This window comes from Caretta caretta, chromosome 6 (genome assembly GCF_965140235.1).
Source record: "Caretta caretta isolate rCarCar2 chromosome 6, rCarCar1.hap1, whole genome shotgun sequence".
NCBI lineage: Eukaryota > Metazoa > Chordata > Testudines > Cheloniidae > Caretta > Caretta caretta.
In genome coordinates this window covers 73,379,136-73,394,563 of record NC_134211.1, presented here as the reverse complement: position 1 = coordinate 73,394,563, position 15,428 = coordinate 73,379,136, and the positions used below count along the sequence as shown (strand labels likewise).

Here is a 15,428-nt window from a genome sequence, read left to right as displayed (position 1 = left end):
TCCCTATTTTGTGCAATTATTACCTCCTTAAAACTCCTTGCAACCACATTCATCATATGCTACTTTTTTCATTGGCCCTGCAATTGCTCTGTACTGAACTTTAAATATTATGCCCATCAGAAAGTTTCAGGTTCCCTTAATCCTTTTCTCTTTATTTTGCCCAGTTATAAGGCATTGTTAGTCTGGATTTTCCAGTGGTAACAATTCTATCCATCCACAAACACGCATAGATTGCATGACGTAATTAGCCATAGAGTTACCCAGACAAAAGGTTTACAAACTGGATTCCTATTGAATATTATGTATATAGCACTGTGCTAATAAACTTTACATGTATTTATAGAAAGTGATTCAAAATAGGTGCAATTTGCTACACAAAGAACACGTTGCCCCATAGAACTTACAATATAAAAACATCTGTCTCAATAAATACAATACAAATACAATATATTGTTGTCTCACTGTTCCCTTGTACTTCCCCGTCTATCTGTCTGTATCCATCTGATGTCTCTTATCTTATACTTCAACTGTAATATCTTTGGGCAGGGGCCAAATTTCTTTTCTGTATTTCTACAGTACCTAGCACAATAGGGTCCTGGGTCCATGACTAGGGCTCCTAGGCACTATGATAATACTAACAATAATAAAACACTAACAACACAGAAAGTGGCTTATGATCTTAATACTTGTAATGTTTCATGGAATAAAATGGGCATTCAGAAGCTTTTATGAAGAAAGCCAAGTAGGGAAGTTGGTTTGTATTAATTGAGTGGCTGCTCTAAGCATGAACAGAAACACAAGAGGTACATTAATAGCACAGCAACTTAAATTCCTCTTGGGAAGCCATATAAGATTTTAATTTAGTGCACCAAATTCATTCCTGGCATATTGATAGTGAGATTAATGGGGTTGCATCAGGACAATTTGCCCCAAAATGAGTAACAACACAGCCTCAAAAAAATCCATTTTCACAAGGGTGTTCATTAAAGGTATTTTTTCCCTTAAATCCAGAAACGTACAAGAGAGTCCTCCAATAACTTAATTTTCTCAATCACAAATGGAGTCAGGTAGATTTGTAACCTTTGAAGATAATACTGTATATAATAAATCAGATAAAAGTCTTATTCTAGTCTTTTGCACTACCCTACTTATATCTCCTGGACATACATTCAGCCCTTCTGTATTGCAAGCAGATTAAGAATTCATGAATTTAACCTAACAAGGGCAAAGGGCACTTGTGTAATATGGACAAATTCTGCCCTGTGAAGCCAAAACAGAATGCACACTCAGAATGATGGTAGTTCAGGCAGACTTGCATTAATTTTACACTGTATAGATTAGTGGTCACCAACAGGTAGAAGCGATCAACTGGTCAATCCTGGAGCCTCTACCAATCGATCGCAATCTCCGGCCGCTAAAAGTCCTGCGGAGCAGCAGGGCTAAGGCAGGCTCCCTACCTTCCCTGACCCCATGCCACTCCTGGAAGTGGCCAGCACACCTCTGCGGCCCCTGGAAGGAAAAGGAGGCTGGGGTCTCTGTGCACTGCTCCTGCCTGCAAGAACCCCCCCACAGCGCCCATTGGCCGGGAACGGGGAACTGCAGCCAACAGGAGCAGCAAGTGAGGTACTTGCAAACAGAAGCAGCATGCGGAGCCATGTGCCTCCCCCCAGCAGGGGCTGCACAGGCATGCCAGATGATTACACTCCACTGCTGGCCAGAGCCCAGGACTCTGCAGCCACCCCAGGTGCAGCAGCCAGGAGGGACCCTGGCCACAGGGCCGGCAGTGGAGTCCCCAGGCATAGGGCCGACAGCCAGGACCCCAGCCGCAGCGGGGGCGAGTGGCAAGCAACAAAGTCCCCAACCGCAGTGGCGGAGTCTCCGGCAGCGAGGTCCACCAGCCAGGATCCCCAGCCCCCGGGCAGCGCAGCCCAACATAAAATGTGAGGGTGCTGCAGCACCCCTCGCATCCGAAGTTCCCCGGTTAAACGTTTAACCAATAAAATTTTAATCGGTTACATGGTTATTTTTTTAACCGCTATTTACATCCCTAATTTAGACTACATATAAATAAGGCAAATATGGGGCATAAGCAAGGATAGAATATAGCCCTAAAACCACAGCCATTAAGTGGTTATCTGCATTTCACACTTCTTGTACAGATTTTCAAAAAATAAATGTAAATGACTAAAATATTTCATAATATGGTTGTCATATTTTAGACATTTTTCACAAATGGAAAAAATGTTTTATAATGGTAACCTGCAACACACTTCTGTGGAGATATAACAGGCTGGTAGCTTACCTATTTAGAACCCCATTTTTACAAGAAGTCATTGTCACACAAATATAGAGATTGTTTTTATAAGTCACAAGTGAAAATATACTTTGGACTAAAATGGGACATACAACTGAAAACCTAGAAATAGGTCCAATTTACAAAGTGTGGTTGAAAATAGTTTAGTAATTTAGTTACAAATGGACAAGTAAATTAAGTATTTTGACCTATTTCTAATTACCTCCACCATGATTCATACAGGAAATTGTCAGCTGATAATGGCTAGGCAGGTGAGCAGTAGGGATTACGGATATCTATGTTAGGGTTGTTTTCATATATGCGTAAATAAGCAAAAAACAAAACACTGAGTCAAGGCATAGATCCTACAATGAACATCATGTAGGCTGACCCCTGTGCCTGCAGAATTAGGGCAAAATTGTACACACAGCTAGTTTATGTAGCCACGTTCCTATAACCGTCAACCTCATCTTCCATTCATTAAATCCACTAGATAAATCTTGTCTTAATATACACTCTGATATTGGAAACATTTATACACAAGTAATCTCCCTGAGAGATACTCAGCAGGCCTGAAGTAATTTTCACATTGTTACATAAAATCTAAAATTGAACGTTTTGCTTTCAAGTTTACCACATATTCTGCATGGTACTCACACAATTGATGACAAGTGTCTCACTTCCCAAGTAAAATTTCAATTTTTTTTTAAATGAGTGTAAGTGAGGAGATCCTACCCCATAAAGTACTTATTGGCCTTGGGGAAGTCATACAGGTCTAGAAGCCTGTAGGTCATGAATCCTAGTTTCACTTTTTCCACAAACCACCATTAATATTTTTGCAGTTCCCAACCCATATTACTGAGCAAGCTCTATACTCCTACCTGGGAACAGAACCTAAATCTCTCATGTAATAGATCCAGATCACTTCCATTAACTTCACTGCCTTTCAGAAGAAATGAACCAAATTTGTAAGTTTGGCTATGTTGGCTGCAACCATGGACCTAACCATTAGACAACACTCCCCATCCATAAACTGGAAGAGAACCCACAAATTCTGGCACTCAACATTCCACCGTTGTCTCACAAACAGTTCAGGAACCCACTGGCAAAAGGTGAATCAAGGGGTTGGTCCACATAGAAGATAACAGCCAACTTCTGCTACCAGTTAATTACTCCTAAGTTCAAATGATAAGAAGCCTGTGCTGTGGCTCTGAACGGCATTGGCTGAAACCCTGCTGACAACCTAGGTGAAGAATAAATAGTATGTGATCATGCAGTGAAAGATTATTACAATGCATAAACGCAAAAGGGAAGAATTCAGATTTCATATATTGTCTTACATCTGGTATTTTCTAACTTGAGCACTTAAAATAACATTAAAGTTGCAAAGTTAACAGTTTTGTTTGGGGGGGGTGTGTGTACACACACACACACACACACCACACAAAACTGTTAAAATAACATTAAAGTTATGTAAACATATATATACACACACACACACCCCTTAAATAAGCACTTACTGGGGCACTAGATGCTTCATGGTATTGCTCACTGGATAGTTTTTCACCTGTAGGTGAGCAGTTTGAATCTGGCACAGCTAAGCAGGGATTAAAGTTTGATGGCCCCTCTATTAGGACCGGAGTTTGCTAATTCTTAGTTCCAGCTCAACTATCAGAAATTCACCACCACAATTCACACTAATTGGAAAACTCAGCAGAGAAGCCACGAACTGTATAGGCCATGGAGAATGAACTATCCCCGATCCCCCTAAAGAAAGTAATCTCTCTCCACAGTCAGGGTTGAGCGCACTGCAGGGTATCGTGTATGAGACACTTGCCTGGATGTTCTCCTGTAGATAAAGAGGACTTCATTTTCCAGCCTTGTCAGTCCAACAGTTTTCATCAACACTAAATCAAACATGATTTTATATTAAGTCAAAGTTTGTGGTTATGTTAAAATAATTTGCAAATGTGTAAACTCACTCATTAAATAATGTGTATAAATTGTCACATGGAACCGCACTGACTTGGCTGCTATGTTACTTCCAAACTGACACTGTAATTCGTGAAAGCAGAGTATGCTTTTCTTGCAAATATTCAGAAACAAATGTAAATATAAAACGACAGCCCTAATCTTGTTAGAAACAGGTTTGAATAAATCCTTCCAAAATGAGTGCATTGAAACAAGGGTTTTAGCATTTCAGTCAGATTAGTGATCGTTGCTAATGCACTGAACATATTCGTGCAAGATCAATTTTAAAATACTTGTTCTAACCAAATGTTGTATTATATGTTCAAAAATAAATCAATCATCAAAAGTATGCTGGAGAGATGTCCAGCTGCCGTCAAATGCCTGCTGCTGTCAAAGCTGCAATTCTTAAATGGGAATAAAAATATATGCTGAGGTGTGTTGGAAAATACACGATTAGACAGGATTTTGTGTCATCTTGTTTCATAGTCTAATTGACTATATTTTATTTTGTTCCTTTATTTTAATATTTTTAAAAAACTACACTGACAGTTTCAATAATAATCTAAAAAGTTTATATTTATAGAGACTTCAAAATGTCAAGGAAGCAAAATAAATTGTTAGCATGTATAGTTAAGATCAAAGGTAAAATAAACCCAGACTGACCATTTTCTAAGGAGATTCCCTCTCTTTATTATTATTTTTGATTCTGCTAATCTCTACAAGTCAGTGACACCCCCCTCCCCAAAAATCTCTCCTTCATGATCATATTTAGAGGAAAATATGTGCAAGAATATGAGGTTAATCTTTGATGCAACCTACAAATGTGATTATATTGTAAAAAGCAATAATGACATTTTTGTTTTATAAACCCAAATCATATATTAAATAGCACCATACCTTTTGCAAGTATCTTATTGATGGAATGGAAGTAATAAAATTTAGAAATCTTGTCAATCAAAGTACATGGAATCAGTACATGGAATCCAAGATACATTTATGTCTGACAGCATGCAAATCCTTACCCACACAACTAATTTCATTGACTTTAATCAAACTACTGAAGTGAGTAAAGCTTTGTACGCTTGTGTGTTGTAGGTCTAAACTTCAGACAGGTCTCCTCTTATTCTAGCCAAAAGATATTTGCACGTCTAGATTTAAAACCACCAAAAACGCTCTACCCCACTAAGGGTATGTCTACACTACGGAATAAGGTCGAATTTATAGAAGTCGGTTTTTTAGAAATCGGTTTTATATATTCGAGTGTGTGTGTCCCCACAGAAAATGCTCTAAGTGCATTAAGTGCATTAACTTGGCGGAGCGCTTCCACAGTACCGAGGCTAGAGTCGACTTCCGGAGCGTTGCACTGTGGGTAGCTATCCCACAGTTCCTGCAGTCTCCGCTGCCCATTGGAATTCTGGGTTGAGATCCCAATGCCTGATGGGGCTAAAACATTGTCGCGGGTCGTTCTGGGTACATATTGTCAGGCCCCCGTTCCCTCCCTCCCTCTGTGAAAGCAAGGGCAGACAATCATTTCGTGCCTTTTTTCCTGAGTTACCTGTGCAGACGCCATACCACGGCAAGCATGGAGCCCGCTCAGGTAACCGTCACCCTATGTCTCCTGGGTGCTGGCAGACGCGGTACAGCATTGCTACACAGTAGCAGCAACCCCTTGCCTTGTGGCAGCAGACGGTACAGTATGACTGGTAGCCGTCATCGTCATGTCCGAGGTGCTCCTGGCCACGTCGGCTGGGAGCGCCTGGGCAGACATGGGCGCAGGGACTAAATTTGGAGTGACTTGACCAGGTCATTCTCTTTAGTCCTGCAGTCAGTCCTATTGAACCGTCTTATGGTGAGCGGGCAGGCGATACGGACTGCTAGCAGTCGTACTGTACCATCTTCTGCCAGGCAGGCAAGAGATGAGGATTGCTAGTAGTCGTATTGTACCATCTTCTGCCAGGCAGGCAAGAGATGAAGATGGCTAGCAGTCGTACTGTACCATCTTCTGCCGAGCAGCCATGAGATGTGGATGGCATGCAGTCCTTCTGCACCGTCTGCTGCCAGCCAAAGATGTAAAAGATAGATGGAGTGGATCAAAACAAGAAATAGACCAGATTTGTTTTGTACTCATTTGCCTCCTCCCCTGTCTAGGAGACTCATTCCTCTCGGTCACACTGCAGTCACTCACAGAGAAGGTGCAGCGAGGTAAATCTAGCCATGTATCAATCAGAGGCCAGGCTAACCTCCTTGTTCCAATAAGAACGATAACTTAGGTGCACCATTTCTTATTGGAACCCTCCGTGAAGTCCTGCCTGAAATACTCCTTGATGTACAGGCACCCCCTTTGTTGATTTTAGCTCCCTGAAGCCAACCCTGTAAGCCGTGTCGTCAGTCGCCCCTCCCTCCGTCAGAGCAACGGCAGACAATCGTTCCGCTCCTTTTTTCTGTGCGGACGCCATACCAAGGCAAGCATGGAGGCTGCTCAGCTCACTTTGGCAATTAGGAGCACATTAAACACCACACGCATTATCCAGCAGTATATGCAGCACCAGAACCTGGCAAAGCGATACCGGGCGAGGAGGCGGCGTCAGCGCGGTCACGTGAGTGATCAGGACATGGACACAGATTTCTCTGAAAGCATGGGCCCTGCCAATGCATGCATCATGGTGCTAATGGGGCAGGTTCATGCTGTGGAACGCTGATTCTGGGCTTGGGAAACAAGCACAGACCGGTGGGACCGCATAGTGTTGCGGGTCTGGGACGATTCCCAGTGGCTGCGAAACTTTCGCATGCGTAAGGGCACTTTCATGGAACTTTGTGACTTGCTTTCCCCTGCCCTGAGGCGCATGAATACCAAGATGAGAGCAGCCCTCACAGTTGAGAAGCGAGTGGCGATAGCCCTGTGGAAGCTTGCAACGCCAGACAGCTACCGGTCAGTTGGGAATCAATTTGGAGTGGGCAAATCTACTGTGGGGGCTGCTGTGATGCAAGTAGCCCACGCAATCAAAGATCTGCTGATATCAAGGGTAGTGACCCTGGGAAATGTGCAGGTCATAGTGGATGGCTTTGCTGCAATGGGATATCTGTAAGAGTAAGGGGGAGACGTTTATGGCGGGGTGGGAGGTTGAGGCAAATCGCCTGGCTGCTGGTTACGTGCAGCCAGACACCAGGGTGGTTAGAAGAGCACAGGAGGGCACGGTACGCATCAGAGAAGCTTTGAAAACCAGTTTCATGACTGGCCAGGCTACAGTGTGAAAGTTCTGTTTGTTTCTCCTTGATGAAATCCCCCGCCCCTTGGTTCACTCTACTTCCCTGTAAGCTAACCACCCGCCCCTCCTCCCTTCAATCACCGCTTGCAGAGGCAATAAAGTCATTGTTGCTTCACATTCATGCATTCTTTATTCATTCATCACACAAATAGGGGGATGACTACCAAGGTAGCCCAGGAGGGGTGATGGAGGAGGGAAGGAAAATGCCACACAGCACTTTAAGCACAGCACTTTAAAAGTTCACAACTTTAAAATTTATTGAATGACAGCCTTCTTTTTTTTGGGCAATCCTCTGTGGTGGAGTGGCTGGTTGGCCGGAGGCCCCCCCACCACGTTCTTGGGCGTCTGGGTGTGGAGGCTATGGAACTTGGGGAGGAGGGCGGTTGGTTACAGAGGGGCTGCAGTGGCAGTCTGTGCTCCAGCTGCCTTTGCTGCAGCTCAACCATACACTGGAGCATACTGGTTTGGTCCTGCAGCAGCCTCAGCATTGAATCCTGCCTCCTCTCATCACGCTGCCGCCACATTTGAGCTTCAGCCCTGTCTTCAGCCCGCCACTTCTCCTCCCGGTCATTTTGTGCTTTCCTGCACTCTGACATTATTTGCCTCCACGCATTCGTCTGTGCTCTGTCAGTGTGGGAGGACAGCATGAGCTCGGAGAACATTTCATCGCGAGTGCGTTTTTTTTTCTTTCTAAGCTTCACTAGCCTCTGGGAAGGAGAAGATCCTGTGATCATTGAAACACATGCAGCTGGTGGAGAAAAAAAAAGGGACAGCGGTATTTAAAAAGACACATTTTATAAAACAGTGGCTACACTCTTTCAGGGTAAACCTTGCTGTTAACATTACATACATAGCACATGTGCTTTCGTTACAAGGTCGCATTTTGCCTCCTCCCACCGCGTGACTACCCCCTCAACCTTCCCCCCTCCCTGTGGCTAACAGCGGGGAACATTTCTGTTTAGCCACAGGCAAACAGCCCAGCAGGAATGGGCTCCTCTGAGTGTCCCCTGAAGAAAAGCACTCTATTTCAACCAGGTGACCATGAATTATATCTCACTCTCCTGAGGATAACACAGAGAGATAAAGAACGGATGTTGTTTGAATGCCAGCAAACATACACTGCAATGCTTTGTTCTACAATGATTCCCGAGTACGTGTTACTGGCCTGGAGTGGTAAAGTGTCCTACCATGAAGGACGCAATAAGGCTGCCCTCCCCAGAAACCTTTTGCAAAGGCTTTAGGACTACATCTAGGAGAACCGCAAATGCCAGGGCAAAGTAATCCTTTCACATGCTTGCTTTTAAACCATGTATAGTATTTTAAAAGGTACACTCACCAGAGGTCCCTTCTCCGCCTGCTGGGTCCAGGAGGCAGCCTTGGGTGGGTTCGGGGGGTACTGGCTCCAGGTCTAGGGTGAGAAACAGTTCCTGGCTGTCGGGAAAACCGGTTTCTCCGCTTGCTTGCTGTGAGCTATCTACAACCTCCTCATCATCATCATCATCTTCGTCCCCAAAACCTGCTTCCGTATTGCCTCCATCTCCATTGAAGGAGTCAAACAACACGGCTGGGGTAGTGGTGGCTGAACCCCCTAAAATGGCATGCAGCTCATCATAGAAGCAGCATGTTTGGGGCTCTGACCCAGAGCGGCTGTTCGCCTCTCTGGTTTTCTGGTAGGCTTGCCTCAGCTCCTTCAGTTTCACGCGGCACTGCTTCGGGTCCCTGTTATGGCCTCTGTCCTTCATGCCCTGGGAGATTTTCACAAAGGTTTTGGCATTTCGAAAACTGGAACGGAGTTCTGATAGCAAGGATTCCTCTCCCCAAACAGCGATCAGATCCCGTACCTCCCGTTCGGTCCATGCGGGAGCTCTTTTGCGATTCTGGGACTCCATCATGGTCACCTGTGCTGATGAGCTCTGCATGGTCACCTGCAGCTTGCCACGCTGGCCAAACAGGAAATGAGATTCAAAAGTTCGCGGTTCTTTTCCTGTCTACCTGGCCAGTGCATCTGAGTTGAGAGTGCTGTCCAGAGCGGTCATAATGGAGCACTCTGGGATAGCTCCCGGAGGCCAATACCATCGAATTGTGTCCACAGTACCCCAAATTTGAGCCGGCAACGTCGATTTAAGCGCTAATCCACCTGTCATGGGTGGAGTAAGGAAATCGATTTTAAGAGCCCTTTAAGTCGAAATAAAGGGCTTCATTGTGTGGACGGGTGCAGGTTTACATCGATTTAACGCTGCTAAATTCAACCTAAAGTCCTAGTGTAGACCAGGGCTAAGTTTACCTAGCCACAAAACTGAACTAACCCTTCACAAAACCCAATTAAGCCATAAAGATCTGGAAGAGAATTCAAGGCTTTAATGTATATGAAAAATACTTCAGATATATTCAGCTATATAAGAAGATTCCAGAATTGTCATGCTCTGTGTCACTCTGAAGCCTAAAATATCTGTTCAGTCAGAGTGAAGCAACTGAAACAGCTACAAGCATGGTTAAGGGTTTTTTGTGTTCAAGGTATCTATCATCAGTCACATCAGTCATCACTGGGATTCTCTGTCTGTTACCATCCAATTTTTAAGTGCTCAGACATTTGACTTTACATATTACACCTATGCAGTGTATAGGTACAGCAAGGCATGTATCTATGCCATTCCAAGAGTCCTAGACCATTATGATATCAGAGGTAACAACTAATCAATACCCTTACAAACAATTTCATTGGTTGTATGAGGAAAATGTCACAGATGGCAAGATTACTTGGCCCAACAGCCACATTGCTTGAAAAATTAAAAAAACTCTGGAAATCTCCCATTTTGTTATGGATTTAAAATGGGATTATAATTCTGAGACCTACATTCCATCTAATTATCAATATGGCAGCTTCCTATCCAATTATTTTAAAATAGTATTTAACATTACTTTTTTAAACTACTGCTGAGTTTTCTTCTGAATTTAGGGAACATTTATATCTTTTAAACAATTTTTATTTTTATAAATACATGAAAATTAAGAAACTAGTTTTCTATATCAGTTTCAAAATGAAAAAAGATCAGAGAGTTACTAACCTGGCTTTACTATTATAAAGGTAAAAAAAAAGTCCACAATATTTCAAATAGTACATGTTCCTTACATCCGTAGACACAGCCTATAAGCAAGTGCGGCAAAATCTGTCTCAATCTACCACCAATCATGGCACTACAATAAAGTTACACTGTAAATCTTGGAGATCCCTTAAGTGGATGCTTATGACACAGACTCACCTTTCTCTTTGAAGCAGCCAGCATTGGCCACTGTCAGAAGACAGGATACAGGGCTAGATGGACCATTGGTCTGACCCAGTACGGCCATTCTTATGTTCTTAATAGGCAATCCTATCTGCCTATTTCACTCTTACTGAGCTAGGGTCCAAAACTTAATGAGAACATTTGGTGACAACGTCACTCAGACTGTATTTAGATATTTCAAGATATGAAGCTTTTATTCTTATTTGCACTTTAATGTGACAGCCCGAATTTATCCAGCTTGATAAGTTTTTTTTTTTTTCTAAAAAAATAAGACTGACATATAATAAGGCCTTTGAATGTGACTGGAAATCTAAAATCAACTCACACCAGATCACGATATGAAATAGCCTGCTGTCACTCTATCGTTCAACCAGTCAACTATTTACAACAGCTTCTGATTCCTGATGTTCCAATAAACATTAATATTGTATTTACTCCACTTAATGAAGAGGAAAACACTGGACTTTCTTAATTCATTGTAGTGCTTATGGGCTTTGAAAGCCAGTTTTGTTTTCTGCCTTCCATTCACAAAGGATTGTAGGTTTCCTGGCTTATTATTACGCCCATGCCGTATGATACCTGCAGACAAGGTAAAGCCTCTGAACATTATATATATAAAACCTTCACTGCATTCTCAGTTTAAAACATTTGTCACTGTGCTTTTTTCAGTCCTGGTTTTCACTTACTTCTTAGTCACTGATAATTGTAAAATATATCATCTTATGTCAGTCACTTCCTTTTTGACAGCTGTTTTCAAAAGTTTTAATACTTGAGAATGGAGGTTTTAGTTCACAAAGGAAAATTCTTCTACCTTGAATTTAAACTAATATCCAACTGTCTCTTTTTCAGTCAAAAGAAATTATAAGGCTAAACTATCACATATAATAATATTCACACACAGCATATTATAAACACACAAAAAAAAATTCAGTTGGTGACAAGTAAAGTTGCATCAGGACACACTCCATGAACTCAAACCCTTAAAAGCATGGGTATAAAAAGTTAAGGGAAATTGTCTTACATTCCTTCCCACTTTCACATTGCCTACAACACAACACATTCCAACACTATAAGGCTTTCACTTCCATCACCATTAAACACCAAAAAGCAATATATACCCCCAACTTCATCAAAATCATACTCTAGCGCAAAACCTTAACAGTAACCTCTGATACTCCCGTTATCAGCAGACTGGCACATCTGACTATACTACACATTCAGGAAGTTATTCTACATTAACATTGCTGATATCACCATTTGGCACAGTGTGAGATTGATGTAGTTGGGAGTACATACTGCTTTTTGGTATTTTCTTGAGGAACGAAAGCCTCACGGAGTGTTGGAATATGTTATCAAGCACATTGTATGCAATGTGAAAGTGGCAAAAAAAATTGCAGGATTTTTTTTATTTCCATGCTTTCAAGATTTTGAGTTGGTGAGGTGTGTCTTGTTCTGTATAGTCTGTCATAGATACTCCTATAGCCCTTTCCTCTTTATTTATCACTTCAGCACCCACATAATTAATGTATTTCCTCTCACAACATATCTGTGAGGTAGGGAAGTACTATTATCCCTATTTTGCAGATACGGAACTGAGGAAGACAGCAACTCAGTGACTTGCCCAAAAAACAAAGGATGTCTGTGGCAGAGCAGGAATTGAATACAGTCTCCAGATTTGCAGTTCACAACCTTAACCACAAGGCCACTGAACCTTAACTGTCATGAAATGAAGTCTGCGTGTGTTTATTTCCTAGCTTTTGTTATACACGGATGGTGTACTTCGGGGGCAGGTCCTCAGAGTGAAGGAGAAGAGAGGAAGAAATAAGAAATGCGAAACAAAAAGTGCAAGTATGTGTGTTATGGGTGTTTTGCAGCATTGCTCAAACAGGGTAGAGTTATGGTTGCATGGATGTTTTCCTGTATTTTGGTTTTTCATGCCATAATTAACAGATAATAGTTCTTAAATTACAAATATCAAAGGGGATGTTTCTAGTGAGGTTATGTGGGGATCAGTTCTAGGCCAGACACTATGCAATATTTCTATCAGTGATCTAGAAGTGAAAATAAAACAATGGCTCATAAAATCTGCAGATGACAAAAAGACTGATGGATTGATAAATAATGAGGACAGGGTAAGTCATACAGAGTGAACTGGATTGCTTGATGAGCTGAACTCATTTAAATAAACTGCACTTTGATACAGCTAGGTGCAAGCTCAGACATCTAGCGTTAAGGTTGCCCAATGACAGCTCGTGTCCTTCCAGAATGTCTAGTTCAGTAGACCTCCAATTTCTGAAAACCAGGAAACACAGAGTTAATGTAAACACCCATGAAACCTTAATTCTGCACCTCTGGAGCTGGCAAGAGCTATGGGGATTTATCTGCCTGCAGTCCAGTTGCATTCAGTGTTTTAGGTGGTGCAGCTGTACTGAGTAGTGGAGGCAGTATGTGAGCCAGTTTGGTAGAGGTGTGTTTGTGATATGAGATTCAGGTCTGTGTCACCCGTGTGTGATGAAAGGAAAGAGGTGCATGTGCATCCTGAAGTTCCAGTCTATATCATTTCAATACAGAATTGTGCAGGTTGTGTCAACAGCTGGGCACTGACAATATGTATAATCATGCAGATTTTAGAGCACTGGAAAGAGACAAGCTCTAAACTTTAACTATACCAGATCTGGCTGCCTGATTTAATGTCATCACATAAGTAAAGACTGTATTTTAATGCATACCCACAAGGGGGCAGACTTGTCATTGAACACAATACCTTATTTCTGGCATTTTCTCACTTTCAAGAGCTTAACTTTGCAACCTAAATACATTTCTATTCATGCAATATTTTGTATGTAATTTCCTAAGGAGGTGGTGGGGATTTTTTGTTTGTTTTCTTTGTTTTTTGTTAAAGAAAAAACAATAAAAACAAATTCCATGATGTTCAGCTGTAATAAACCCCATCCCTTCCCTATCATGCAACACCACCAAACCTTCAGCAATGCAACACAGGCTTCTACCACTTGAGCTACAGGACTATCTACATTATCTGGCAGCACAAAAACACTCAGGCCTGATCTATGCTACAAGTTAGGTCAACGTACGCCACCTTGAGCTGACCTAGTTGTGCACGTCTACACGTAAAATTTCTCTCTTACTGATACAAGTGCCCCATTATGCCGACATAGTAACACCACTTCCCAAAGAGCAAAGGAGTACTTGTGGCACCTTAGAGACTAACCAATTTATTTGAGCATGAGCTTTCGTGAGCTACAGCTCACTTCATCAGATGCATACCGTGGAAACTGCAGCAGACTTTATATATACACAGAGAATATGAAACAATACCTCCTCCCACCCCACTGTCCTGCTGGTAATAGCTTATCTAAAGTGATCAACAGGTGGGAAGCTACACTGTGCTATGGTCAATGTACGTAGGTCAACGCAGCACAAGTGTAGACACTGCATTACCTATGTCAACCCTAACAGCCCTCCAGCTGATGTCCCTCACTACCCAACACTGACTGCTCTAGTTACAACTGTTAACTCCCCTGCCTGGGGGGCGGGCACGCACGCATGCACGCACACCTTTAAAACCCCTGTAAATGTTTAAAATGCCTTTTCCTGATTGTCCAGCTGACCAAGCACACCTAGCTGACCATGCTGTTGTGTGCAACTGCCCAGCTGACCATGCTGACTACACGCTCTAGACACACTCCTACCTGGAGTAGACAGGAGATATTGGATCTCTTAGGCTTGTGGGGAAAAGAGGCTGTGCGAACACAGCTCTGAACCAGCCATAGAAATGTCAACATCTACAAGCAGATTGCTTGGTGGATGCAGGGGAAGGGCTACATCAGGGACTAGCAGCAGTGCTGTTTGAAAACCAGGAAACTCCGGCAGGCATATCAGAAGGCCAGAAAGGCCAAAAACTCTTCAGGTGCCAAGCTGCAGACCTGTCACTTTTACAAAAAGCTGCATTCCACACTTGGTGGAGACTCTACCACAATTCCGCACACCCACCGTGGACACCTCCATGGAGCCTGAGTCACAGGCCCTTGTCATGAACAGCGAGGAGGAGGACCACCATGAGGAAGAGGAAGAGTACTGGGGACAGGCAACCAGAAGGTGCAACTGTGCCACGAGTCAGGACCTGTTTTTGACTCCACCACAGTCCAGCTAGTCCCTGAAGTTGAGCGCAGGCAAGCGTGAAGCAGGGGAAGGAACCTTGGGTAAGCGTGTAAATAAAATTCCCATTACAGTTATTATTCCCCCAACTTATCAGGGCACAGCTATTGAATTTTCTTGTACTAAAAAAGGTAGAAACAACAACGAGCAATAGAGTTACGACCTCTCATTCCTCTCTATAGTTAGACAGGCGGGGGGGGGGGGGTGTACAGAGCAGTTTGTCTGTAAACACAGGGATGTCCATTGAATCCTCCTAAAAGATCTTGATGACACTTCGACCGAGGTAAAATGCAATCTGCTCCCAAAGGCTTCTAGGGATTGCAGACTTATTTCTTCCTCCACGGTCTGACACTTTCCCACACCATTGGACAGGAACTAGATCAGGCGCCTTTGCATTAAACAGGCTAGCAGTGTACAGGCCTGAGCAACTTCAGGACA

The 15,428-nt window shown here is 42.9% G+C and overlaps 3 protein-coding genes across 4 annotated transcripts in view; 1 reads left to right on the top strand and 2 right to left on the bottom strand.

The window, feature by feature from the left end:
- The window catches only part of CHRM5 (cholinergic receptor muscarinic 5), an 84,271-nt gene that overhangs the window by 36,533 nt on the left and 32,310 nt on the right, over window positions 1-15,428 (top strand). Inside the window, exon 2 of one of the 2 annotated variants that reach the window (XM_075129726.1) lies at window positions 12,569-12,662. The exons of the other annotated variant lie outside the window; for it this stretch is intronic. The gene's annotated coding sequence lies outside the window, so the exon portion shown is untranslated. The remainder of the gene's footprint in view (window positions 1-12,568; window positions 12,663-15,428) is intronic. 2 annotated transcript variants of the gene reach the window in all.
- AVEN (apoptosis and caspase activation inhibitor) overlaps window positions 1-15,428 on the bottom strand; it is a 181,199-nt gene that overhangs the window by 143,637 nt on the left and 22,134 nt on the right. The window lies entirely within an intron of this gene.
- LOC142072385 (uncharacterized) lies at window positions 7,779-9,499 on the bottom strand. Its single transcript, XM_075129038.1, has 2 exons — window positions 8,867-9,499; window positions 7,779-8,278 (listed from the first exon to the last, which is right to left on the bottom strand). Exons 1-2 carry the CDS (start codon window positions 9,447-9,449, stop codon window positions 7,779-7,781), a joined length of 1,083 nt encoding a protein of 360 aa, XP_074985139.1. The 5' UTR covers window positions 9,450-9,499.